We start from the raw sequence: 27,793 nt of genomic DNA, 5'->3' as shown, positions 1-27,793 counted from the left end.
ATTTCCCTACGAAGTATTGATAATACATGTTTATATTCTATAACTCCAATTTTGAAAAGGAGACTAAGTCGTAGTTATTAAATATAATGTCATCTTACTTGAAATACCCCGAAATAATAGCGATAAAATCCAAAACGATTGTTCGGGTTCGGGGCTTCTAAAATATTGTTTTTGTCTAATGATATATTCATTCATAAAAAATATATATACTACAAAACGTAAGTTGAATTGTAATTCAAATTCAACTCCACAAATCGAAAAATACGCTTAGAAATCGCGCCAGAAGTCGAAATTTCAGCAGTTAAATCATATGTATTTCGAAGTTCTTGTTATGTCGAAAACTCGTTAACTCGATTTTTTTGCCGTTCCCTTGACATTGGAGTTATCGAGATTCCATTGTATATGTTTAATGTTTAAGAACTTTATTTTTATTTACATGAGAAACTTAATCAAGTATCCCAATTTTAGACTATTAGGCTCATTCTAATATGTATATTTAATGCCCTTTTATATTCTTCGTTTAAGGGTAGATGAAATAGTTGTGTTCTTTCCCCGTCAATCTGTACCCAAATACACCAACTATTTGATAGGGAATAATTTCAAAATTAATTCCAACCTTACAATTTGCAACATAAACGGATCGACGGTGTCGTAATGGTTACAAAAAATATGCACTGGACTTTACTTTTGTAACGTAAAGATTCCCGGGCCTAACCTTCCTTAGTTTTGGAATAATGCAGTTTTATTTCGGTATCAACAACGTGTATCCAATTGTTGTATAAATTATTCTTCAATGTTATAAATTTTCATGACCTTAATACAGTATTGCAGATTCATAATAATGTTTCGGACATAACTGGTTTTAAAAATAAATGTGTTGTTTAAATGTAGTATTGTTTTCATTCGATCCATTTCTTAGAAAACCTTAGTTATAAATAAGTACAATATCTATAGTAGGTATAAGTACAAGTATCGCAAAAAAGGATATAGAAAAATATAATTTGTTGCCGTTTTAGTACAGTTTTGTATACATCTATTGAAATTAGCCTTACACAAGGGCAGTGATTTCTTCAAGTTCACCAGTTGGCCTACCGCCATGGACACGTGGCAGCGATCGTCAGGAAGCCCGCGACGTAAACATGCCTATTTGCACGGGTGATCTTGGCCAGATCTTGACCCATTAATACGAGAACCGATGTCAGAGCAGTGTCGCTTTATGTATTTTTAGCTGACAGGCAAGAGCGGGGTTCGAGTCTCGAGACCGCGGTGCGCGCTGATCGCCGGCCTCAGAGTATTCGGCGTCCGCGTGGCAGTACCATGACTGCTGGAAAATGACAACACGAGGAATAAGGCGGAAAAAATCGTCGCTTTCCGAAGTCAAAGTAGCTGTTATTGGAGCACCATCTGTTGGAAAAAGTGGTACGTGCTTATTTTGGATAGTGTAGGTGTATGTGAAAATTGATGACCTTAATAAATCCGGAAATTAGATCGCTTGTATGTATACAGTGTGTAATTATTGGGACTTCTCAATGTCTGTAGTAGTTTAATTTGATTGTAAATGTATTTAATCGAATTCGTATATTGAACAAAAGTTATGGGTTAGTTTAATGTGTATGGTGTAAATATGCTTCCATTATTGACTTAAATACAATGAATTAATATAAGAGTAAACTAAATTATTATATAAGTGTGGAATATAATAATCCTACGCTTTGTAATGACATCAATGCTATTATAAAAATAAAACGATGAACTACAAGTGGTATCTCAAGGCCCTGAATATTTTCAGATTCCATTTAATGTTAAAATTTAATGCGATCGTATAACTCGTCTAATAATGATTGGCGTGTTCTGCAAAACACATTTGTTTGAAGCGTAAAGCGAATCGAGATAATTATATATTTTAATACAAATACGTTCTCTAAGATCAGTACATTATATACATCAAAAGGGTTTATCAATAATTGTAACGTAAAGAATATTGATCATCAGTAAATCTCAAGCAATTCACCAGTATTAGATTTTCTACGGTTTGCCAATTGTAGAATATGTGTTTGGTGAGAGTTACGAAATGCCTGAGTAGGCATTACATATTGCGAAACCAAAAGAATGTCGATAAGTAAAAATAACATTTGCAAATGAATATTTAAAATAAGTACTTACTTGCTTATGAATGATTACAATTCGATTACTTACATAACATTGTATTAAGGCGTATTTTATTTGTATTCGGTAAAAGTATATACAACGCTGACAGCGTTTCTTAATTTAGTATATGTATTTGAAATAGAGCATACGTGACGTTTTTAACAAACCCCATCTTGCCTCTTCAAACATTAGGTTGGACTCTTGATAAGACAATACACTTTTAGAATGGATATTGCATAAAACGCCGTACATAGGTCAGATAACAACGGGAATCTAACTTAACAATATTATTATAAAAAAATATTTGACTTTCTGGCGATAATTTTTTAGAGTTCTTTGTGTTTAGAATATATTATTCAATCAGTATCTAGTCCAAATTTAAACAATATGCAATAAATTCTCCTTTAATTTATCTTTTAGTGTTTTGTGTCTCTGTATGAATACGGTTTAAAATTTAGAATCAACACGTTGTACGAGAACAAGATCAAGATAATAGTAATACTTAAGCTGTTACGCCCAAGACTAGGCGCCCTTTCTTATTGCTCATACTAATTTCACGTATTTGAAGAGAATTGCTTGATTCGGTTTAGTTTCGCGTCTAATTTTGGAGTCAACATTGTTATTGATATACACTTTGATATTATGTATGTGGGTCAACGAGTATAAATTCAGATTCATTTGTGTTTTGCAATAGGATTACATACATCGATGTGGTTTACTCCTACGTACATTCCTATTAGATTATTTATTGTGAACTATGCTGATTTGTGTAATCGTTTTGCTACTGAAAAAGCTTAACTATACATTTTAAGGAATTTTATATAATAATCTAAGTCAACATTGGCGCTCATACAGTAAATCACGCGTTAAATTCAGTTATAAGCTCACTCACCCAAGACACACGCGCGTTTACTCAGTTTGAATTTCGGGAAGATGCCTTTGAGAGCTGAGAAGGAATTGCCTTAATTTAATATCAAGCAAGCAAGCAAAAGATGTCGGCATCCGAAAACATTAGTTGTGTACAAAATACATATAGATTCAAAAAAATATCTTAAATACTATTTATCCCGTTAAACTTTCTAACCTTGATTTTCGTAAGAAAATAAATTATTTGAAAAGTTCTGTTGCTGACTGTAAAAAAATTATCAGTTTGTAGCCAAGAATAATATGCGTACGAAGACAATGCAATGGCACGGAAGTCGACCTTTGTTGTGCTGAAAATATCTCAGGAAATATTCAGAGGAGTATTTGCGAATGTGTTAAACGTTATTTAAACCGTTACGCATTTAGTGATTTCACATTGTTTGCGGATATTAAAAGTAAAAAAGACGTACATAGTTTTTGCTCAACCTAATGATGCTTGGATTTTAGATAGTCTTATTGACTTATGATATACAACTTGTGAATCTCTCTTTCTCTCTCTCTATAAATGTCTATTTTAGTTAATTATGCCAAACACGTTCTGTTCTTCTTCCATTCTTCACCTGGTTGACCATATTGGGAATCCCAGAGCTTGCACTTTCTGCTCACGCAACTCGCAACCTCACAATATTTTAAGTCCTTTATATAAGTGTACTGTTGGAAAAATATTTAAGTACATACTAATAATAAATTATATATTTTTCATATATACGTATATGATAATGAGATTTGGCTTCCAATCTTGTCAATTAAATAGCTCTTAGAGGATATTTTAGTCTAGCATGAGTTATTTTTGCTTCTCACCTGTCTTTTGATTTCAGAGCTTTAAAAAAATGTTAAGACTATTAATGTTACGCTTTAGTCATGTTTAAGATATAAGACTAAACCTATATACAATTATGATTTTATTTAGCTAGTTATTATTAATATATTCGATTTCGGAAGCCACTACTTTCACTGTTTTTGGGCTCAGATAACTGGTAGTAAAATAAATAAATGTCCATTGTTACACAGTTACAATTATTTCAGTGTTTTATATTATAGATATATGGATACGGTTTGCAAGTAGCCGAATAGGCCATTTAGGTTCAAACAATTATGATATCAGGTAAAAGATAGAACAACATACTCTAACGCTTTGAGCACTATTGCAAACTTACTAATTTACGAAATACATACTAATACTAGCTGCCCCCGAGAACTTCGTTTCTCCTTAATGTGAAATTACTTAACCTACCTTTTTAGTACATACCAACATGGAACATTTTGCTATGCTACCCCAGAGACTGTTCGGTTTTCCGAAATAAAAACTTTTTAGGTTGCTCTGTGAAATTTTCTCTATATAAACCTGAGAGTTCAAGTCATAATTCTCAGACTTACTGAATATGCATAAAAAATTTCATAAGAATCGGTCGAGCCGTTTCGGAGGAGTATGGGAACGAGTATTGTGGCACGAGAATTTTGTATAAATAGAGATATTATATAATAAGATATACGAGTATATAAGTTGAACAAAAACACAAATACTGTTCTATTTTTTTTGTTTTTATATATATTGCACTACGAACTAACGATAACTAATACCGAACTTACGATTGTGAAACTTAAATCTATTTCTCTAGATAGTAATCGACTCGAGTGTTAATTGAATCAACGGTTATGTTTTAGATTCGACATTTATTTATACTATCATGTTCCTGCTCACATTAATATAAATAAACCAGACGTTGCGTTCGAAAGACATTGAAGAATGTGGGTTTGGTAATCCTAGACACGTCAGTTTTCATGGTACCAAACAAAAATTGCGTTAGTGGTTTTCAATTATAAAAATTCTGGCTGCGCTTAAAGTTTATTTCAGTATAAAATGCCCTTAAGTCTAATTTACTTCAGGGATAGTATTGACAAATTTAATAAGTCATAATCCTGTGAAATGCAAAAGCAACACTTGTCAAATGTGAAGTTTTTAAAAAGTTTTTGGTTTCGAATATTTGAATTTAAATTTTATATAAAATGATTGTTTTCTGTTATAAAAAATTTACTTTTCTTCTAGACGCGGACAATGAAACAACTCAGAATGTTAAAAACATAAGTTATTGCAAATGTGTAATGTTTCTTATATATATATTAACCATGAACTAAGTGTTTTTAAAATAGCCCCTCACCTCCAGAGCTCAGTCCCTTCAAATTGGTCAGATCTCGAAACTAGATTTAAATTTATTTGATGTTCCATGATATTTGTTTGTTTTTTCATTATTGTTATGGTCTAAGATCCCGCTATACAACGACCTTCACCGAGATGCTTATTTAATGCAACTTATTTTATATATAATTTAATATGTCAATAAATATAATCCATATGGGTTGCCTAGCAAATTTCAGTCCAGAGTATTTTTAATTAATTTAAAAAAAAAAAATTTTTTTAAACATTTCACCGGTATGATTATTAGATAAATTCTATACCAATCGAAAGTATGAAGCCCATAGAATATGCAAAAGTTAGGTTGTTTTTAATCAATTAATTATTTATGTGTATATTTTTTATGTGACACTAAAGTATATATACATCTTTAGTATAAAAGAAGGTTTTAGTGATACATATATAATACTACCCTGATTAAAAATATTGCTTGAAAAAAGTTCAAAAAATGTACTACATGCAAATTATAAAAAAAATATTTTTTTTTAAATATTAATTAAACATACTCTGGACTGAAATTTGCTAGGCAACCCATATGGATTGTATTTATTGACATATTAAATTAAATATAAAATAAGTTTCATTAAATAAGCATCTCGGTGAAGGTCGTTGTATAGCGGGATCTTATACTATTATTTAAAATATTTGTCTTCCAGTGAGGGTACAACGTCTCAATTAGACTTAGACAAAACGTTACCAATATGTAGAGTTCAAGGAAAGGACACGTTCCTTTATTGGATGAAATAAACAGGATTTATGTTTATAAAACTAGACAACATATGATACAATTGAGGATGGTTCACAAACAGCATCTAGTGAATATTTCTAAGCGATTTAATGGTTGACAGCATATTATTAATAATAGTCGATTATGCACAACAAACAAGAGCCAAAATATACAACATAAAGTAATGGCTGCCAATTTCTGCCAACAATCTTAATATATCTAATGTTGATTTATAATTTATACTTTGTTTTCAGCCCTTACTGTACGATTCTTAACAAAGAGATATATTGGAGAATACGATCACCAACAAGGTAAATTAATATAACAACGTAACTATTTTTCATTAGTATTTATAATCAAAGACTGGTTTTGTATTGAATCACAAATGTGATTCAATTGATATACATAATACATTATAATTATCTAAGGAATTGTATATCTTATGTAGTTTTGCAGTTCTTGTGCTCAGTTTATCTAATTTAATATTTTTTTCTCGCAGTGGTTGCATGGAAGAGGTCTCTCGAAAGCGATAAGGCCGCCAGTTTCCCTCCTTTTTATTTTATTATTTTAATTGTAATGTATTTCTGTATTACTGCAACGCAGTATAAATAAAAAAAGAAATAACGAAAATAATACTTGACTTAATTTTCGGTCGATTTAAAAAGTTTAGAAATATAATCTTACTTAATGTAGTAAGTTACTTTAGTATGAAAATATATGAAACAAATGAAAGTAGTTTGTGAGTGCACTAAGTAACTCCACTACTGTTTATTAATCATTTTTTTCACGTAGGAAAGACATCGTAACCATGGCAACACACGTCTTTAGTTCAAGTTTTATAACAAGGCTCTTTGAGTGGCAGCTTGAAATGATGTAATATAAATAAAAATCTTTAAAGGATTATTATTCAGTTGTATTATTACAACGGAATGGAGGAACAAATTCCTATTTATATCCACTAAAGAAGTTTTATTTGAATGAGTATTCACATAACCATAGACAATACTCTCTTTTCCAGAAAGTAAATACAAACACGAAGCCCTGTTGGACGGTGAACCGATTTTGTGTGAAATACTCGACACATGTCCTAAGGTACATGAAACTTTTCTTATAATTCTAATAACTAATAAATTTAAATATAAGTTCTACTATAATAGAAATAAAAATTGTAAGAAAGTTAAATTTCATACATATTTTTTGAGTGCTATATAATTTGAAACCATAGGTACGAACGGCGTCAATCAATAATTGTTACCTATATAACCTGTATATCACCTCTATGTATATCGTTGCAATTCGATAATATTTGAGTGATCTCTTTAGACTTACAAGAAGGTGCGGCAAATTGTGTAAATGTTAGTATTTCACAAAAACCTTTAAAACTAAATCACATTTTTAAATTTCGTACACGGAAACGTTCAAGTGTCATGAAAATCGGCTTACTAGTTACCAATGCATTTTTACTATTCAGTTGACCGTTATTTAAAGTCGGTATTGTTTTTCTTAATTACGTTTTCACGTATAGATTAGACGTCATTAATAGTGAATTTAACAAAACAACTGTCACTTTTAAGGACTGGGCCTCAGATTTCTGTATCTGTTTCATTATCATTTGTTTTTCTAATAGGTAAATCATAATCAGCCTTATTTTTCGGATTTTTTGGGTCTAAAGCATTTGGGTTTACTCATGATGATTATTTTGCACAGCCGGAGTTCGAACCTAATACCTCAGACATGAGGGTCGCACGCAAATACTACTAATAATAATAAACAAAAATATTATTAACGATACTCTTAAGGTATAAACATATTATTACAGAGCACTGATGAGCTACCGGGCAATGATATAGCGCAGTGGGCAGATGGTCTATTTCTCGTGTATTCAATAACTGACAGGGAATCATTTAATTATGTACGAAAGGCAAAACAGCGGCTGCAGCCGGACGTACCGCTGACTTTGGTCGGAAATAAAGCCGATATGGTGCATTTACGACAGGTGAGTGGATGTAATAATAACTACAGATCAAACATTTTGTGCTTGTTTACAATTATAACATCGAACTTACCCTGGCTAACGCTGAGACGTATAACCCGTCCTGTGTTTGTTTCCCAGCGAAATAGCTGTTTGTGTAGGGTTAGAGGCCTGGTCCTGTATATATATGTCACCGTAAAATTGTAAACACCGTTAGATTGTAATCTATCTCGCGAGATTATAAACTGTCGAAAGATTGTGAACCTCAGCTTACTGCTTACAATTTAACGTATTATTCGGTAGATTGTACTACACTAACTTAGTTATCATTCAAACTTCTTTGGTCAATTACAGATTAATTTTACTTTCCAACAATTCATATAACTACCGAATAATAATACGTTAAATTGTAAGCAGTTCGTTGAGGTTCACAATCTTTCGACAGTTTATAATCTCGCGAGATAGATTACAATCTAACGGTGTTTACAATTTTACGGTGACATATACATTGAATGAGACACAGAAATGTGTCCGTCCATTGGTGAGATACAGGATTATAGAGAAGACTATTCGATGTTAATGAAAACTATTTATACTCAAAAAACTAACAATTGAAACTCAATTGGTAAAGGTTGTGAAAGCGTTATGTGAACTTTAAGTACAGTAGAATGAATAATGGTTATTTGAATTTTTTGTATATTATTTTATATTTATATTTTCGGCTATTTTAAAGTTACATAAACTTTTACTCTTATAATTTTCATTTATCAAGCGTAAAAACCTAAAAATTACTTTAGAATCTACGTTAATATATGCTAGAAGCATTAGTTAACAGAAACGACGCGAACCTTTTTTGGAGTCTATAAGGTCTGTCACGGTCCCTTCGGCTATTCAATAAAAAAAAAATTAAGCTGTAACGCTTACAATTCTTTAGACATGATCAAATGCATATTTTCTAATGTTCCAGGTAAGCCCGGAAGAGGGCGAAATCCTGGCGAAAGATTTCGAGTGTAGTTTCGCCGAAGTTGCTGCCGCGGAACAAGTGAATCAAGTTGGTGAAGTTTTCCACGAACTGTGTCGCGAAGTACTCACGCATCGTCGGAGAGCGAAGCATAGCCTGCTGGATCGGATGTTGGGCTCGAAAACCGCATACAGAGTATACTCTCGAGGGAAAAGCGACAGTGCCTTGCCAAAAGACTAGTATAATATACTAAACTAGTGTATTTTAGTTAATACTAGATTAATTTGATGAAACGCTACACCTTATGAGTGTCCTTACGAGTGTCCTTAAATGTGAGGAACCATCAATTTTATTTACGGACTTTAAACGACTTCATATTCGTTCAGATTTTAATAGTTTTTATACTGATGTTCTATACCTACGAAACGAAAGATGATGTTTGCATTAGTGAGTACATCAGAGTATCGTTGTAGACCAATTTTGAACAAAGAACATTCTTCTTTTAGAGATAAATCATACATAAACTAAGGCTTGTATTTCACGAGAACTAGGCGGTATAACTACTAATGAAGACAGCAGAAGCCAAATGCAATAAATATTGTCATTAGTTTATACAGCTTTAAGTGCGGATTTAACGTGGTGTTTATCGGGACCTACAATAAATTTATTTAGAAGATTCTTATTATTATAGTAGTTATGAATGTAATTATGTATATGAACTGTAAAGTCATAAAGTCCGACTTCTTGCATTTGTTCGATTTTTTAGATAGCCGTGACTACACCCTTTTGATAAAGGGTGAAATCACGATCGCTTTTAGTAATATTATAATAAAATACCTTAAAATATATACTTTACGTTATTACGTACTCAATTTGACAAATACATATTTTTAGCTTTAAAATCGTAAATAATAACATATAGAATAAATACACATGCTATAATAGTATGCGTACCTAATACAAAATGTTGGATATGGATGTTAATTTTTTATTGAAAGCGATTTTACATTATACCACTAAACTATTTCTGATAGATTTTGTATGGAAAAGATCAGACTGGATTTTAAACGAAATTTCCTATTTTAAGACGTCTACATTTTTATTTGTTAAGAGTCTATGATAGTTATAGAGAATTATTATATTCTTCTATTAATAGTGAGCTTTGTGATGGCCTTTTCGAACAAATACGTAATTTTTTAAGTAAGATTGTAATGTGCTGTAAGTCCTGGAACACTTAAAAAATATAAATACTTAAATATGTTTGTCAATAATTTACGCATAAAGATAAATATTCTTAAGTTTTTTGGAAATTACTTCAAGAACAGATGATTATTATAGTTAATTCTGCATATTATAACATTAATTTTAGTGTAAAACATATACAGTCTCATTTTTATAAGAGATATGCAATAATTATAAAATATAGTAAACTGAGTGTTTAGACTAAAATCACCCAAACAAGAGAGTATTACTATTTTGGTAGAATTTTTTGTACTGTAATAATTAAAAAAAAAACAGATAAATAGAATTTTTGTGTGTGTGATGATGTAAAATCTTTATTGTAATAATAAGTGTTTAGTCATTAATAAAAATTCTATTGAAATAATTTGTCTAGTTTCAAGTCCCAATATTTATTGAAATAGCTGAGTTTGATTCACAGCATTTAATTGCAATACAATATACTAAACAGCTATTAAAAATGACTAGCGGACACAAAGGCAACCCCAGAGTCAGATATAAATACGGGGTAATCGGTAAAGTGGCCCCAAGTTAAAATAAAAGCGCCTCCCTTCACAGTAGGGTGCTTCAATCCTGACCAATGGGATTGCGGCCTTTGATTTGCGTCACAGGCTTGACAGTTGTCATTATTGTAAGATTTAAAGATGGCACCGCTATTTAATTGTCTGTCCCTGCATTATTACATCGGACTGGGGTCCGATCATCCTATTGAAAGGGAATTCAATACTCGTATGTTGATGTCAGCACGATGAGTTATTATCGCTCTCCTATATCATGTTTTAGATTTTAACTAAAGATAGATTTTAGCTGAAATAAATGAATTATTATTAAAGTGGTAATGTATCGCCGATATGATTTTTTATAATCACCCTGTTATCACATTTAATACATTGTTCAAAATGTCTCAATACATACTTATATATTAAACAATATTATATATTCTTATGATTTAATTGCTGAGTTGAATTGTTTTTTTCTTTGACTGCGCGTTTTCCGTCAATTCAGGGTTTTTTAAGTTAGTTTGATAATGAGTCATCACAAATTACATTTGTTAGGCCTTGGTTATTTTCCTTCTTTTACTATATTTTTAAAAATTGAACTATATACCACACAATAAAATTTCTTCTTCTGAACTGAACCTTAGTGGTGGTGGGTAAATCTTATCGGTTGCATCCAGCATATTTTACCAAAACATTCGACAACGTAAAGAAAAAATACCAATTAAATAGGCGCTAAAATAAGTCCTTATGCCCCGATGGAGGTACATGTATGTTTTTCTTTAATTGATATTTCACCAAGAAAAAAGAAAACACCTCATCGCCGTTTTCTATTGGTTCCGACAAGCACAAATTAAAAAAAATAAATGCAGTTATTCCCAATTGATAAGGTTTTCAGCGTAACTATTTTTCTTCACAATTAATGAAATTTTTTGGCCTTTTGTTTAGTATTCCATATAAAGCGGGTCAAACTCTTTAATCAGATTTAAACTTCCCGTCGCCAACCAGTCTACTGCAACGAATCAAGAAATTATATTAAGAATTATATTTTGGGCTAGGTTAGAATTGAATAAATATTGTATTTTACACAAAACATATTTTAAAAGCCTACGTCTAAGCCTTAATTTACCTATTACTTCATACGTTAGACTGAAATTGATTATATTTGAAATCTACACACAATTATGTTCCATTCACCTAACCTAATAAAATAACCATCCTTAATAATATAAAAACTAATCGAACTGATAAATATCTACTAATTCATTTATTTTTGGCCTAAAAAATATTTTAAATTTTTGCTCCACAGTATAGGGATTTTTGTAAAAACTACACTCTTATAAGCCAAGTGAGCTAAAACGCCATGGAAGGGTGAGTACCAAAATCGCCCGACAAAATTCGTAGTGCGTTGTAGTATACGGCGATCCTGCGCCGGATTCACTTCGCTTTTGGCATCCTGTCAGAGAATTACGTGCTCGCGTCACTTTCTTCTTCATTAATTAGTGAGGTTTATATTGAAACTATTGTGAAGTGTTAATATTTATAGGTAAGGTATTATCGCTTATTTGCAGTTGTTGTATTTGCGAATTTATTTGCAATTGCGAAATTAATTTATATAAGATATTATTTTAATTAAGTGTTTTATAAAACAATATTAACGAAATTAACTTTTTCTACTCTTGTTATATTACGCACGTTGTTATAAGCACTGCACGTATAAGCACGTTGCAGTGCTTATAATTTTTATATTTGTTTGAGCCCTTAGTTTGTGTGCGTAGAATCTAAATAGTAGCCTTTACAGAATGCATCCTCTACTATAAAACCATCAAATCTAAAACTTAATTGGCAAACTGAAGACGAGACACACAATTTTTTACTAAAAAAGGAATTTTTATTTTCTATGTGTGACTGTGTATGTGTAAAAATAGAATAATATACATAAATAATAATGTATATAAATAGAATATATATTCTATAGTCCAAATTCTCGTCTGCATTTTTTATTTTTGGAGCAAATATTTGCCTTATAGCTATTATATCTATATTATAGATTGTGTACGATTTAACTGTTATAACGTTTTTTAAATATATCACAAATAAGTCGAACACTGATGACTTCGATAGCTGCAAGTGCAGAGTAAGCAATATACATTGTACTTAATTTGTTTGAAATTCGATTCCACCATTATTGTTTTATTGCTTCGCTTTTAAAACGATAGATTTTATGTGAATTTGCGTTTTTACGCAGGTTTAGACACGAGGTAGCGTCGCGGTGGGTCCGCCGTAGCACACTCGTAGCTTTAAGCTACACGTTCTTGATTATATGCGGGCAAAGACAATGAAAAACTTTAGGAAATGAATACTGTTACGATGTAGTGCGCTTTGTGTGTATCTATAGATACACACACTAAAAAATCTATCTCACTATCGTGAGATAAGATTTTTTCCATCTATTTCGTTATAATTTGTTGGCCAAAATTAAGGGCCGTGTATAAAGATTTTTTGTCCTTTTTAATGCGTATATTTTTGAGAGCAATTGCAAGATTTTGAAAGCATTGGAAGAGCTAAAACAGCAGGTTTTTAAAACATCGATCATTAGTTTCCCTACTCTACACTAATTTACTTAGACCCTTTAAACATATGTATATAGCAAAGAAGTACTTAAAATTCTTGCCATTCCTTTTTCTAAAGGTTTGTTTTAAAACTTACTGTAAATTACAAGAATAATATTACCAGTATATTACAAATAAATACACAAAAATAAATATTATTCAAGAGTTTTATGAATAACAAGCATATGTTGTTGTTTTTGTATGCACTTGCGTATCGGTATATTTTTAGGTTTTATTTTTTATACCAATCGTGGCGTTTTGCTTCGGTTTGATGAATAAGTGACCTAAATTACTTCGTCGTATTTCATGAAATTTGAGACACTGAACTAACAACGCAAGATTAGAAAAGTGTCGGTTTTCAACCTTAAATAAATAATGATTGATAATTGTATCACTATTAACTGATAATAATAATTATACTCAGCGACCGTATCCACAGACAAATAATAGCAAAAGTACACATACATACCTTAATTATGACAAGTACCAATATATAATTGGAAAAAGTATATATTATTTTACATACCTTATGATTTATGGCATATATTGTGGCAACTCACTAGGCTTTAAGCACATTTGATTTATTAATTGATGAATTAAACATTTTTGGGCTTGGATGCCTCATACAACATTTGGTAAAAATAGATAATTCTAATAAAGTGACTTTATATTACGTTTTCCATTAAGGTTAATTGTTTTCAGAGCATTTAATAGATAAATAGCTAAGCTCATATTTGAGTAGATGAAGAACCAAATATACCGCACCGTTGTGTGATCTTACATTTTTTTAAATCTCTAATGGAAGATTAATACATGGTTCACCTCAGGTACAACAACAACAGACAGCAATAATTTTGTGCTTTATTAGTTAAACGAAACGTTTCACCGTGGAAAATCTTTTCCTGGTTCCGTTTTCCTTATCCTTAACTTATCTTAAAATTTCTCGTGTGAGGCCAAGACAAATTTTGACGTTAAATTTTATAATTAATATATAATGGGCTAAATTTAAAAATGAACGAGTTATATAATATTAATCAAACAGTTAAATAATAGTTAACAAACCGGGTGCATAAACTTTATTTCTACATTTTATGTTAGCGTTAAATTAAATTAAAATTAAAACCGACTATAAGCACCAGTGTTAATGTTATTAATTAATTTTCACTTGTCAACTCGTAAAGATTTTTGCTATTAATGGGTTTCGGACACGGCTATTGATAGTTAATTTTCTGTAGAAGTGATTACAATATGCGAACTAGAAATAACTCTATGTAAGTTGTATATATTTAATACATCACTGTATACATTGATTAATAATTAAAACATATTCATAAATTATGTTGGAAACTGTCATCAGCGCAAAGTTGGTTCGGTTGGTTTCTAACACAAAACCTTTTCATCAAATGTCAATTCAATTGCGTATTTTATTCACAATTAATCATCACTTTTATATTTAAATTCTAAATCATATTCCAAGTACAAGTTAGGTTTAAATATATGCAAATAATTGTCCATAGACAAAGAATAACTAATGGTATTTTTATTATATACCATGTTATAACAAATACTATATAAGATTATCCTAACTACAGTACCTATACAATAAATTCAGGCCACTGCTTTTCAAAATATAGACACAAAAGCGTTTAATAATTACGGCCATGCTGTATATTATAATATAGCATAAACCACCACGACCACGTTAAACCGCAAATGTACATACATATATTTAATAAATGTGTATTAACTTTTATAACAATCAAAATACGATGAAAAAATCTCGAATAGCATGAAAAACACATTACATAGGGTAATTTTTTGCATCTCAATTTTAAAAGCAAGAAGCTACCGACTTTCCGATGTTATTATTGAAGTTGCCTTTGTTGACAACCCTCCGATGCACACCGGGCCTATTTTATCCCGACGGGATCATCCGCACCATTGTGCGCCCGTACTTACAAGGATTATCCTCGCGTAATTACCTGTTTTGCGAAACTACATAATTATGTCCAAAAAACACAACTTTAACATCTAAGTGACCGACAAACAAACAATGGGCGCGTAGGCCAGTGCTACTGTAGATGCTGTAGGTTCTTTGTTCTGTTTACGCAAACAATGCGCCGTTTATAATTGCGCTGTTTTTTGGCACTTCTAACATTTTAGAAAATTACTGGATTATGTATTAAGATTTATTTTGGCATGCCCATTTCATATTTAGATAAATGTTCCCTATTTAATTATTATCGAACAAGTACTTGAAATATACTTAAAAACAATTATTTGTTAGTGTTTCTATGGTACTCGACATAAAAGCCGTTTAATTCAACGAGAGGCCGAATAATATGTACAAAGCATGAAAGTTTTTAACTGAGTACTTCGCTTTATATCAAAAAGATGTTAGTGGTTATAAACAATTGTTCTTTATTTCTTACATTTGTTGCGATTCTGTCCTTTTTCTTGTGCTCTATGTATGAAACACAAGGGCTCTTGAGAAACCACAAGTGACTATCCACTGTTCGAGGGTTGAATTCGCACGTAATTATTAGTGTGAGAAAATTGGTGACAAGTAAACTGAAAGATGTTTAGAATATAAATAGGATCGCTAATTTTAATTTGAGAAATGGAAGCCATGTTTGAACATATTTTGAAGTGGTATTATAATTCTATTAGACGGTTAACAGCGTATTATTACGTGTTTTTAATATAGCACTGAACAGGAATTAAATATAGTTTTTTTTTATTTTCAGGGTATCATTCACAATGCATGCGATTCCGAGTACATCAAGTAAGTCAATTATTATTCATAAAATAAATATTGAAACACGATCTTCTCGCGTTTTCTAGGGATATTTGTACAATTATACTTAGATCTTATTACTGACAGATAATACCATGAAAATATATCATACATGTATAATACATCCATTTCTCGGCTAATCTTGTATCATTGTATTATGTCCATGCACTACAATTTTGTACGTTATGTCAACTCTTTTCTGGTCCTAAAGCTATATGATACAAATTATGATTAAAAATTATTAGATTTTTATCCCAAATGTTTATAATGATCAAGAATCTCAGTACAATCGGATATTTTTCAATGAACCTGATTTTGTATATTCACACACATTTTACCAAATTAGTATATTGTGATGAGATGACGTGTCATGGCTAATTTGGGTTGAAACAAAATGGTATTCCCACGCGTGCGAGCCGCATCTGCCTCCGTTCTCACCCCATCATCCCTGCGAATTACCTGATAACGATACTAGTAAATTAATGATATGATTAGTATCCCATTTTACTATTATTAATGGACTACACTCACTACGGTCGTTTTCTATACTCGATCTGTAATCTAAAATTATTTCCAATTCAGTTTTTGCATATTTAGATTGATATTTAGATTGTCAAAATTCGATCTGTCGAATTCAATGATACGAAGAACGTTCCATCGATCGGTTTTTAAAATACATTGTATGAGAAATGGCTTGAAATATCAATATCTAGTAGTAAAATTGGATTGGGATTTAGTATAGAAAGCGGCCGTGGTCACTGTAATTTTATTGTTTGTCTAGTTTCGCAAATAAGGTTGAATTCAACATTTATTAAATTCACCTAGAAGAAACGAATAGAACTTTCGTATTATTTAATTGTAGTTTTGATAGACTGCCTATATTAAGTATATATCCTTATTTATAATTATTAAATATATTGTATAGTTATTTGTGTCGTGACTTAGTGCGATGATTGGGAATACATAAATAATTTTAGGGCTAGATAGAATTTTCTGTAAATGAGAATGTAAATACTATATAATATTTCGCCTGTTCAACAAACTTTTCCCTTTATAAGGATCCCTAGGACTAACGATTAATAGTTATCTATACGTGTAGTTTGTGACCCAATGAACATTGTCACGCGATGCTGATCGTAAGGCACAGGTGACAGGTCACACGTTGGGGTTAAATTTAAACGGTTTTTTAAAACACTTTAAGATATTAAGATTACTTACAGTGTTTGAAACATATTAATCAAACGATGTAGTAATATGAAATTATTTTGACTTTCAACTTATTAGATAGCTTTCAAGTAATAAGTTATATATTTTGCGACAGCAGTTCTTTGTAGATAAATTAAAAAGCGTTAAACTGTTTTTTTTTCATACAAGTTCTTCAAAGGAATCAAATGCAGATCCTGCCGTTGACTGAAATTGTATATTAAATTCGAGATTATAACTGTTAATTTACTGTTCGACGCGTTTTAATTCATGGACGTTATTCGTTTTTACTCAAACTTAATCGTACTGTGTATGATTAATATTTACAATAAATACCCAAATAATAATGTACATATTAGCAGACAGAGATAAAATAAAGTTAGCCAAGTAATCTTATTTATAAGTTATGATTTCAAACTATAATTTTCCAACCCAAACATATTGGGGCGGTTTATTTAATGATGTCCAAATTCTCGTCTTCTGTTACATATAATTGTTCCCGCTATTAAGATGTCAAAGTTCCCAAGCTCTCTATATTATTGTCTATAGACAGAAAAATATATTTTTTTAAATCTTTTTACATTGAATGACTCGTTTCCTGTTTCGCAAGTGTAGGTATTCATGTGCACCGTTTATTCGGTGTCTTATTCAATCCAAGTGCCTTTGTGCCTTTTCGACTGGGGTCGTGTTTGGAGGTGTATTAGTAAAAACTTTATTATATCGTGATCTCCTTTTGCTTAATTTGCTTTGTGCCGTGGGATATCTACTTGAAGGACTGTAACGTGAAGCAGGATGCCTGTATATGTCTTTGTTTACATGATTAAGGCATTTTCTTTAGTCAATTTCTTTAAAGTCCATGTCAGTTTGTGAATACAACAATTTAGTATTATTTAAAGCAAAATTTTGGCTTGGTCTATATTTTGAATTCTCCTTAATTTTTTGCTTATCACACCATACCAAAACGCAACGTACCTACTTAATCTAAAATGCTTGAGACGTCGCAGAAATACTAATAATAAACAATAAATGTTTGTTTAAATCAGTAATAGTTATGTACCTAATTAGATGATTTTCAGAAAATAGTACCAAGTCCAATAACATTCTAAAGGTAATTAAATTATTAGCAATCTAAAAGCCGTTCCCTTCCCTTAGTGTCCTAAAATAAATTAGGCCAAAGAAATCATAACTGGTTCACAAAGTAAGACGTAATTCAATACCGCCACGTCATTTATAAATTATTAAAATGAATTATGAGTTAAGTGAAGGCGTGAATGTTTTTGTGCAATTTCGGGTGGAGTTACCCTTATAAGGGCGGGGTCTCCAATAACCATAACCGAAACGCAATCCTAATGCTCTACGTTAAGAGAATTCACTTCAAAGATCATTAATTAGTCTTGGATTTATTCATTTGCACCATTTCCTTACCACGAAAAAAAATGTATATAATAATGAAATAACAATCGCATTTAACTAGTGTTTTAAAATACGTTAAACTATGATTTACTAAAATAAAATAAATAATTCAAAGAAATTTTTGATTTATTTTATTATTCTTAAACTTGTCTTATTTCTCATGTGTGTGTGGTGTAGCACTAAACCAAAACATATGAAAATAAATAGCTCATAGTGATTTTTATCATCTTTTCAGATAGAATATTGTATGATGTTCCGTGCGTAGTTTGTAAGGACCATTCTTCAGGCAAGCATTACGGTGTTTTTGCTTGTGATGGTTGCGCTGGTTTCTTCAAGCGTTCAGTTCGACGTGACCGCCAATACGCTTGCAAAGCTCGCTCACCTGGCGCCTGTCTGGTCGACAAAGCACATAGAAATCAATGCCGCGCTTGCCGACTTACAAAGTGTCTTAACGCTGGCATGAATAAAGATGGTATTAATTATTTTATAATATGGAATTTATATTTCATTTATTTATATTTAATTCGGTTGATAAAATTGAAAAAAAGTTGGAAACCTTAATGGTGTTTTTTCTTTCAGCTGTCCAACATGAACGAGGACCTCGTAATTCTACTATACGACGGCAAATGGCACTTTACTTTCGAGAACCTGCCCATGATGTAGGGTTGCCAACGCCACCAGCTTTAGACTTAGCCTTGACTAAACAACAACCAAGGAGTGATGTTCTGCTACCACCCTTGCCTCCACCACCCCCACTGCACCCACTCCCTGCATTGCCATTATACCATAATCCCTACAGTTCCATCTATAGTGGAATTAATTCTTGGCCACAACCTCCACCTCCCGTTATGCTCTCGATACCATCACCTCCTCTTTTAACTCTGCCTACATCGTCTCCAGAAGCTATAAGTGACGCCGCAGCAAAAATTGTCTACCTTAACGTTAATTGGGTCAGATATGTGCCGGGTTTCGAGAGCTTAACCTTAACACATAGAAGAATCTTACTTGAAGAGTCGTGGAAAGACTTATTCGTCTTGGGTCTGGCACAGTTAATGCAACCAGTTAACTTGAGATCACTGCTAATACAGGACTATCAAAAGATTGATACACAACTTGTCGATGAGTTCCAGTTAATCCTTAGTGATTTGTATAAAATTAATGCTGATAATAATGAGTACTCTTGTTTGCGGGCGATTTCTTTATTTAATTATAGCCACCTCGCTTCTCAAACAACAAGGAACTTTGAAGACTTAGGAGCCATGTCTTCACTCTCTAGTTTCTACCAACTTTCGCTGCAGCAGGTATATAATTAACTTTTTTTGATTTTTTATTCAAACGTTGGTCAGTTAAATATGACTTCTCTTGTTTCAGTATGAACTTCGAATAAACCCATTAGATATTTCCCGAGTTACGAAATTAATGCAAATACTAAGGGACATAAAAGTATTGGATAGTTCTATCGTAGAAGAGATCTTTTTTCGGCCAATGATTGGAAATAGTTCTGTGGAAAAACTAATCATAGATATGTATACGAGAAAACTATAACAAACCAAAAAATATATAAAAATGAACTACAGCGTTGTTTTTATTAAAAGAAGACATATAAGGTATTGCAATAGCTCAAATGTGATAGCTACAGCTATTAGTTAAGATGCATTTGATTATTTTGTTGAAGTCCTTGTGAATACGCTCGTGAAATGTAAAATTTTGCATGACGAAGCCAGCCTCCTGATGTTATATAATTTTTCGATATCTGCCAATATGAATTGGTAAACCTTGAGTTCGTGCTGTCAAACTTCTTTGTAATACTTGACATTATTGACAATTATTTAGATAACAGTGTGAGTTAAGTATTGGGATATGTCATTTGAACCTAGAGTTACGTAAGTCCACAGCTTAGGTTTTCACAGTACCTTTACTATAAAGCTGTTTTATTGTAAAAATTTGTCAAGTTTTCTAGTCAATTACTAGTATAAGGTAAAAGTACGAAGAATTTTATGAAACCCCTTTAATTAACAAACTTTGGTATACATATATAACAAAAAAATAATATTAACTGCATAATAAATGTTCGTAACAGTTTTACTGTAAAATTTACAATTATAGGAATGATAATAATAATATATTTTTTTCTGTAATGATAGAAATAGGTTATAAACCTTCCGTGCCTGACTCACGTCGTCGATTTTAATTCACGATCTTTTTATCACAACTAACAATTGTACGTACGGTGAATGAATCTGAAATGAATAAATCTGTATATTTTTGAATTGAACCTACGATGCATCGATGCCCGGGTAGTCAGCCGGGTGAACTAGTAACTGTAGCATAAACGATTAAAAAAAAATCTCGTAATTGTATTGATGCGTTTTGCTTAGAGCTAATAGAGCCCTTATATATTCCAATACTCTTGTAGTAATTTAAATACAAATAATTTTTAATTGACTATATAACGTATGTCTTATGGCATTTAAGACATTCCTTATTCAGTCAGTCAACCATTGGAAGCAAGGAAAATGTATTATCAATTTTTAATACTGAGATCTACTTTATTCTTACGTGCACTTAATATTATTATTAAAAACAAAAAGAATTAAAGAGAATTTTATTAAGAATTGACCCATCCTTGCTTTGATTTTAACAATAAATGTTGTCTAAGTAAAAGATTGTATCATATGTTTTAGAATTAGATTCTATAGAGCTAAGGTTTCTAATGTGGTTCCGTCCCCAGTAGAAAGTAGGAGCGGCACTAGAGCTTAAAGGCAGCCTTGTTGGAACTACCCGAAAGAAGTTTAGTGGTATTGCCCATCTGATTCTCTGATCAGAGATTCAGGTGTGGATAGAGCCCGCTACCTTCGAGATCAATGTGCAAATACGCATCCACCTCGGATATAAATAATAAAATAAAGGATCTGCATCGCACCTAATTATGCGTTACTGAAACACATCTTAATACCAAATGTCCTTACGCATAATATTTTTTGCAGTGGGATTTAAATGTCTGAAGGTTAAGGAAAAAGTTTTATAGAATTTAAAAACAAAACTCAAGGCTAACCTTCAAGTTTATTTTCAAATTGAGTATTCTGATAAAAAACGAGTAGGTAAATAAGTTTTTTCAATCCTTTGTTCATGTTTACCTCACACTGCTTAAAGAAAGAAACAGGTGAAAATAGGTCAGACGGTAGAGAATCTCTTCAATCTCTTTGGGTCTCAATAGGCTTTTTAGAATGGGGCATCAATGTTTTATTTCATTTAGAAGCAATTACTAATTATTTTCAAGAATTCCTTTCTTTTGAAAAGGAATTGTAACATTAATATATATATATATATAAAAATTCACATTAATAAATGTAAAATGGAAATATCACTATAGACACACAATGTACAATGTACAATAGACAAAAATCTGCGTATTGGATCGAATTTTGCACTAGTGTCGCCTCTTTAAATCACATCTTGACAATTCAAACAGGAAACATCTATCAAGGTATCGTTCAATGTTTTACGTAACATTGAGGTTAGGACGCACTACACCACTTATCCATCCATATTTATCTAACCCGTGGCTACAATTTTTCGAGTCTACTAATATAGTAAATAGAGTAAAACTCTTATATTTCTTGGATCAAAACATCCAGCACTCTCAAAAAGATTTAACACAGCTTAATCCTTGATTATATTTTTTATTAGAAACCGTTAGCGTTATTATAAAATGTTGACACTAAATGAAGAATTTATTATTATAAGTACATTATTATTTTGTAAGTATTATAGTACAGTGTATATTAAAACTGTAAATATGATTAAAAGCATTTAAACATATCTGTATCTTTTAATTATTTACTTTTTAAATTAAAATAAATGCATTCTTTATTGTATATTAATATACCCAAATAAACATAATGGATTTATTTTTTTCAAACTTTTATTTTAATTACTAATAGGAACTTATGATTCTTTATGAATATGTAGTAATTGATTTACAAATAATATTTCATTTGTGGCGTATTACCTACTTCGTATTATACTAACTAATAACGACGTACTATTTATGTATGTACCTATATATTATTTGAAATATCTACCTGATATTATATAACTTTTTGACAGATTCTTTTTAATTACATAACATATTTTGACTTTATGTTTTTATTAAAAGTAGTTTTTTTTTAAATAGGGCATTTTTCTTCACCTTACCAAGTGAAGTTCCTGTTGATTTCAATAAACTAAATATAACTACGGGCACATCACTCCTTTGCACTGACAATATGTGTGCTGCATCTGTATTGTGCCTAAATCCCCGATTAATCTCCAACTTTTATAAGCTTTTGTTAACCTCCTTTCATAATTTTTTTGTATTACCCTTGTTTGCCAACAATGGTCCTAGTACAAACATTCTATTTGTACTCGTAAATCGTTGCAATACAGCTGCTTTTGGCAAATCACATCGACTTTGTAAAGTCATTGGACTTTTTGCCTTAATAACGGTACAACAGGATTGACTTCGCAATAAATTGAACTTAGTAGGTGAGCCCGCATTAAGTTGCAGAGTTTAGTCTTTCGGTCACGTCAGTCAATTTTTGTATTGTCAATTTGACATAATAGCGGTGCCATCCGCACGGATTTATTGGTTGAAACTTGATGAAACTTCCTCGGCTTTTGAATAAATAGTTTCGCTCTCCCTTTTATACTTGAAGCCGGTTGGGCAATGGAAAGGGATAGAAGTTAAAAAAATTGAAAAGCCTACTTATCTAAATATGGCTCGATTATTGAGTGAATTTAATAGAGAATAATAGAGTGACAGTCCTTTATATGTTCGTCACATTATGGGGTTTAACTACGTGACGATTTTTCTTAATATTTGCTTATAATACGGTTAAGTCACGTATTGTAAAAAACTTGTTACTGTCAGTTTCGTTCAGCTTTTTTTTAAAATAATATGTCAGCCGCAAACATCTCAATTTCAAGCTATGGCTAATTAATTATAAGCAATAACTAAAATTATGATTTCTTCTCACTGCCAAATCACCCTCGTTTAAATTCACCCGAAAATTCGTTAGCACTTAGTAAAAAGTACGTAGGTACTTAAAATGCCAAGGACTTTTCTTTCTTCGCATTATTCAAATATTGTTATTGAAGCTCTTTTACATTGTCTTAAAGACTAGTGAAACTGTGGCTCGTTTGGTTATTGGTTTATTCATTGTTTGTTCAGGCCAGACTTGCATGAGAATTTCTCAGATGGATGGCTCGACGGAAAATTACACAAATATTATCTTAATATATTTTCTTCGTAACTTACTACTGGAAAAATACGATGTTTGTACTTAGGTTAAATTAATTTAAAATTACTTGCAATCAATTTACACTCGCAAATACTAGATTTACTCACGCAACTTTGTAATTAGTCCTGCATACAATTTCGCCGTAACAGTGGCTACATAGTACATGATTAAACCCTTTGGATATATTAGAAAGAACAGTCCATGATCTGAGCGGCTGAGGAGTCAATATCCTGTTCTAATAAACACAAACAGCTTTGTGTTTTTTGCCTCGTTTGATTTTGCGCGACAGTTTTTAATACCCAAATGGTGTACTTATATTATTAAGAAGAATTTCTATATAAATTTTCATTTCTTCTGCAATATAACAAAAAGTCCGCCAACGATCCGCCAAGACAATGTTTTCAACCTTTACATGAATTTGTTAAATTCACTATCTATGTAAGGGGTCCATATCGGAACTCGTCGTTAAAGGAAGTTCTTCCTCGCTTGAACTCAGCATATCAACGCCGCGCAATCGTAGAATATTCTAGTCTAGATTTACCAGCTCCGTAGTAGAATTTTTCAAGCAGAGGTATATTATTGCCGCGCGAACTTAAATTTTATGAGTATTAATTTAAAACGATACGACGCAAACAAATGACTTCTATTTTTAAAAACAAAAGAGAATTGATTGTTTTATTTATTATTCTTATTTATATACTAGTAGACTCGGCCAAGCGTTGCTGTGGCTAAGATTTTTGTTATACATAGTAGTAAACTATTCAAGAGAAAAAGCAGGAGAAGGCATGCCGTTTTCCTTTACCTTACCAACGTGTTTAATACACATAGACAGAAATGCTATTGATTGTGTATAATACTATGCCGGCTGGGGGATCTCAGGGATGAGTCACTAGGCCACACTGCAACACTGCACGTATCCAAATGGTACCTAAGTAATTATTTATAATAACATATCAACAACAAATAAACCATAGGTAGAGAAATATCCTCAATGCATAACGAAAGAATATTGCGCTTTTAAATGCAAAATGGCCTAGTGGTAATGTTAAAACCTACCCTTTATTTGAATCGCTTCTATTGTGTAAAATATACTAATATAGATACGAAAATCCAATCAGGGGGTCTAGCCATATTGGTGTCGAAAAGTATTCTACATACACTACCGCTTTTGCGTAATTGTACTGTCGAAAACGCTTCGTTCGTAGCCAAGAGGCATGTCGATACATTACCGCAAAGTCGACAGCGTAGATGCGAGCTGCTGTTCGTAGCACCTTATTCCGTCATATTGTCTCTGGATTAAATGTATTCCTAATGTCACTTTTATAAACAAAATAATAGAAGTTAAAACTTTACAATATTATTGCAAAAGGGACATTAGAATGTCAGCAAGGTTGGAACAATTTTCGATTTAAGTGGAATTTACGGAAGGTGCAAAGTGAATATATGAATTTTAATTGCATGTTTAAATTAATTATGTTTTGTTTCATGTTTTCTCAGAAATTTAAGGCTACAAATAAATACAATATTTTGAAATTGCATAATCGCGATATATAATAATAATTAGTAGTACTTTGATATTTTTAGGATTCGAGTTTTGACCTCACAACTAATCTGCAAAATGAAGAAGCAACATATTTTGTTACCGCTTAGAAGAAACAATATAAATAGTACTGTGGTTTGATGAATAAAGAGTGAAAATAAGGTTGTCTAGAAGTTGATAAAGTCCAAGGAATTTAAAAACAATAGAAACATAGACTAGTGTGAACACTGAAATTAGAGTTTGATTTAAGCTTTAATTAGGTTTGGTGTTTGTGCTTGAACATTTTTAATGTCAATTTGAAAGCAGATTTTTATATAAGTATAGATTAGTGATTTGCTACTAGTTGGAATTATCTCTGTTTATGTCCATCAAACAATTTCAGTTTAAGTTAGAGTCATAAAGGTTGATTGTTTATAATATAATTATAAAAAAAGAGGGATTAATTAAAATTATAAAATAGAAACTTAGTCTTAAATTATAACCCTTAATCAACCTTTGACTCCATATTGATGCTCCAACATCTTAGATATAAATTTAAGTTTGATGCTTATTTTAAGTTAATATTCATGTCAATTAACTTTTGGTTATATCAGTGATTTGCTACTAGTGAATATGTAAATGCAAAATCTGTTTAAGTAAGAAATGAATAAACATTGTATGTTATGTATTTGTCAGTTTTATTTTTGGTAATTTACCTATGTCTTCTTTAGTAGGAAAAGCCATTAAAGTGGTTCACAATATTAGTTTATTTTATAAGAATATACAGATAATGCATATATGAAAGACCCATACCTACTAATAGTTAGGAATATTAAACAAACAGGTAGCAAAATAAAAATGTTTCAGTTATGGTTATTTTTCATTAAAATAAGGCACCAAATATCTTCCTTAATGCAGTCTACATAGAAAAATAAGCATATGTAACAACTTATTAAACAATACAGACATTACTACTGAACACACACAGGTGCATCAAATGAAATGCATTACTACCTAATGTAGATGTATTCATATTTATATATGTAGATAATTAACTAATAAATGTAAGTGTTAGTTTGCAGCAATGTCAATATCTTGTTTGTGTTGTTATATACAAAAAAATGTTCAATTCATAAAACCTAACGTTAGATGTTGTGATGATTTCATAAAATTACTATGATACCTACAGTTACTATGAATACATCCTGGGCGATTAAAAAAAATAGTGATTGTTTCCTTAACACAACAAATGTAAATAATAATAGTTATTGTAAAGATATAATTCTTCCCAAAATCTACAAATGCAGTTTGTTTATAATAATGTCTCATTAACATTCAAACTGCTGAACTTATTAAGATTAAATGTAGAAGAACATAGTTTCAGTTACTGTTTCCTGTTCTTGAGGTAATGTTACTTAACCAACCATTATTTCTTACTCCATAGCTTCTCTTTTTCTGAAAAGAAAATATTTTAGTTAGTACTTTGATCAAATAGAAAACTGACAAACTAAACTGTAAGATCGGCCCAAGGTTTGTTCAATAGGTAACTTTAGTATTAAAACTCTTTACTTAATTCTAAACTTAAAAATATACTTAATTTGTCACTGCTGCTTATTGTCAATTAAAGTTCTTAATAACCAAACAATGTCAGTAACTCCCAAAGGACTTGAATTCAAACTTCTCATTCATTAACAATATTATAATAACTTCTCTAGTATATAAACTTAGTAAATAATTAAAGAAAATATCTGCTTACCATTCCTTAGTATTGCTCACTAGATTTTATATTTCCAAAGTTCATGAAGTACCTATAAATCCACTTTATTTGATTAATATATTTAGAACTTCTAATTATGTTCATTAGTGACTGCTTTATCATCTGAAATATACAAATAAAATGTACAATAATTTTACTTTGTGATTACATAATATATGCAATATTAAATGGTATATGTATTTTTCAAATTAAAAAACAATTTCATGAACTTACATGCAATATAAATATCAATAAGAGATATCCAATATAACTAGGATTTACCTCTACTAATTTGCTGATTTTCTTGATATTTTCATATTTATCTGTGTCTATTATGTTATCCTCGCATTGATTCACATAGAAAAACTAAAACTCTTAACTTAAAAATATTAACTCTAGTTTAAATTATTATAATTACACGAGAACGTTAAAAAAAGACAGATAACAAATTAAAACCATTTCGTTAAAACGTCCAAAATATGACATGTTTTTAAAACGGTAGCCATTAAAGATGGCAATAGTTGTACTTAAATATTGCAAACAGCAGCT

At 31.1% G+C, this 27,793-nt stretch overlaps 2 protein-coding genes and 2 long non-coding RNA genes across 6 annotated transcripts; 3 read left to right on the top strand and 1 right to left on the bottom strand.

The window, feature by feature from the left end:
- Nucleotides 1-1,107: 1,107 nt before the first annotated feature.
- On the top strand, nucleotides 1,108-9,871 carry LOC125062348 (ras-related and estrogen-regulated growth inhibitor). The gene is made up of 5 exons (XM_047668196.1): nucleotides 1,108-1,419; nucleotides 6,248-6,304; nucleotides 7,012-7,085; nucleotides 7,813-7,989; nucleotides 8,933-9,871. Exons 1-5 carry the CDS (start codon nucleotides 1,332-1,334, stop codon nucleotides 9,164-9,166), a joined length of 630 nt encoding a protein of 209 aa, XP_047524152.1. The 5' UTR covers nucleotides 1,108-1,331; the 3' UTR covers nucleotides 9,167-9,871.
- A 2,227-nt stretch (nucleotides 9,872-12,098) lies between these two features.
- LOC125062875 (protein tailless) lies at nucleotides 12,099-20,261 on the top strand. The gene is made up of 5 exons (XM_047669103.1): nucleotides 12,099-12,208; nucleotides 16,022-16,059; nucleotides 18,923-19,159; nucleotides 19,267-19,988; nucleotides 20,059-20,261. The coding sequence occupies exons 2-5, from the start codon at nucleotides 16,035-16,037 to the stop codon at nucleotides 20,230-20,232; spliced, it is 1,158 nt and encodes a 385-aa protein (XP_047525059.1). The 5' UTR covers nucleotides 12,099-12,208; nucleotides 16,022-16,034; the 3' UTR covers nucleotides 20,233-20,261.
- A 5,025-nt stretch (nucleotides 20,262-25,286) lies between these two features.
- Nucleotides 25,287-25,718, top strand: LOC125062658. Of its 2 annotated transcripts, none has more exons than XR_007119303.1 (2): nucleotides 25,287-25,397; nucleotides 25,554-25,718. It is a non-coding gene; the product is annotated as an uncharacterized LOC125062658 (long non-coding RNA). The 2 variants fall into 2 exon arrangements; XR_007119304.1 differs by having other exon boundaries at nucleotides 25,325-25,404.
- Nucleotides 25,719-26,747: 1,029 nt separating this feature from the next.
- Nucleotides 26,748-27,572, bottom strand: LOC125062565. Of its 2 annotated transcripts, none has more exons than XR_007119296.1 (3): nucleotides 27,527-27,572; nucleotides 27,245-27,367; nucleotides 26,748-26,943 (listed from the first exon to the last, which is right to left on the bottom strand). It is a non-coding gene; the product is annotated as an uncharacterized LOC125062565 (long non-coding RNA). The 2 variants fall into 2 exon arrangements; XR_007119295.1 differs by lacking the exon at nucleotides 27,527-27,572 and adding an exon at nucleotides 27,479-27,526.
- Nucleotides 27,573-27,793: the final 221 nt, after the last annotated feature.

Source organism: Pieris napi, chromosome Z (genome assembly GCF_905475465.1).
Source record: "Pieris napi chromosome Z, ilPieNapi1.2, whole genome shotgun sequence".
Lineage (NCBI taxonomy): Eukaryota > Metazoa > Arthropoda > Insecta > Lepidoptera > Pieridae > Pieris > Pieris napi.
This window is presented reverse-complemented; position numbering and strand designations above follow the sequence as displayed.

Coding starts and splice junctions, on each gene's coding strand:
- LOC125062348 (XM_047668196.1), top strand. CDS start 1,332: ATGACAACACGAGGAATAAGGCGGAAAAAATCGTCGCTTTCCGAAGTC. Junction 1,420..6,247: donor ACCATCTGTTGGAAAAAGTG/GTACGTGCTTAT, acceptor CTTTGTTTTCAG/CCCTTACTGTACGATTCTTA. Junction 7,990..8,932: donor ATATGGTGCATTTACGACAG/GTGAGTGGATGT, acceptor CTAATGTTCCAG/GTAAGCCCGGAAGAGGGCGA.
- LOC125062875 (XM_047669103.1), top strand. CDS start 16,035: ATGCATGCGATTCCGAGTACATCAA. Junction 19,160..19,266: donor CGCTGGCATGAATAAAGATG/GTATTAATTATT, acceptor TTTTTCTTTCAG/CTGTCCAACATGAACGAGGA. Junction 19,989..20,058: donor ACCAACTTTCGCTGCAGCAG/GTATATAATTAA, acceptor CTCTTGTTTCAG/TATGAACTTCGAATAAACCC.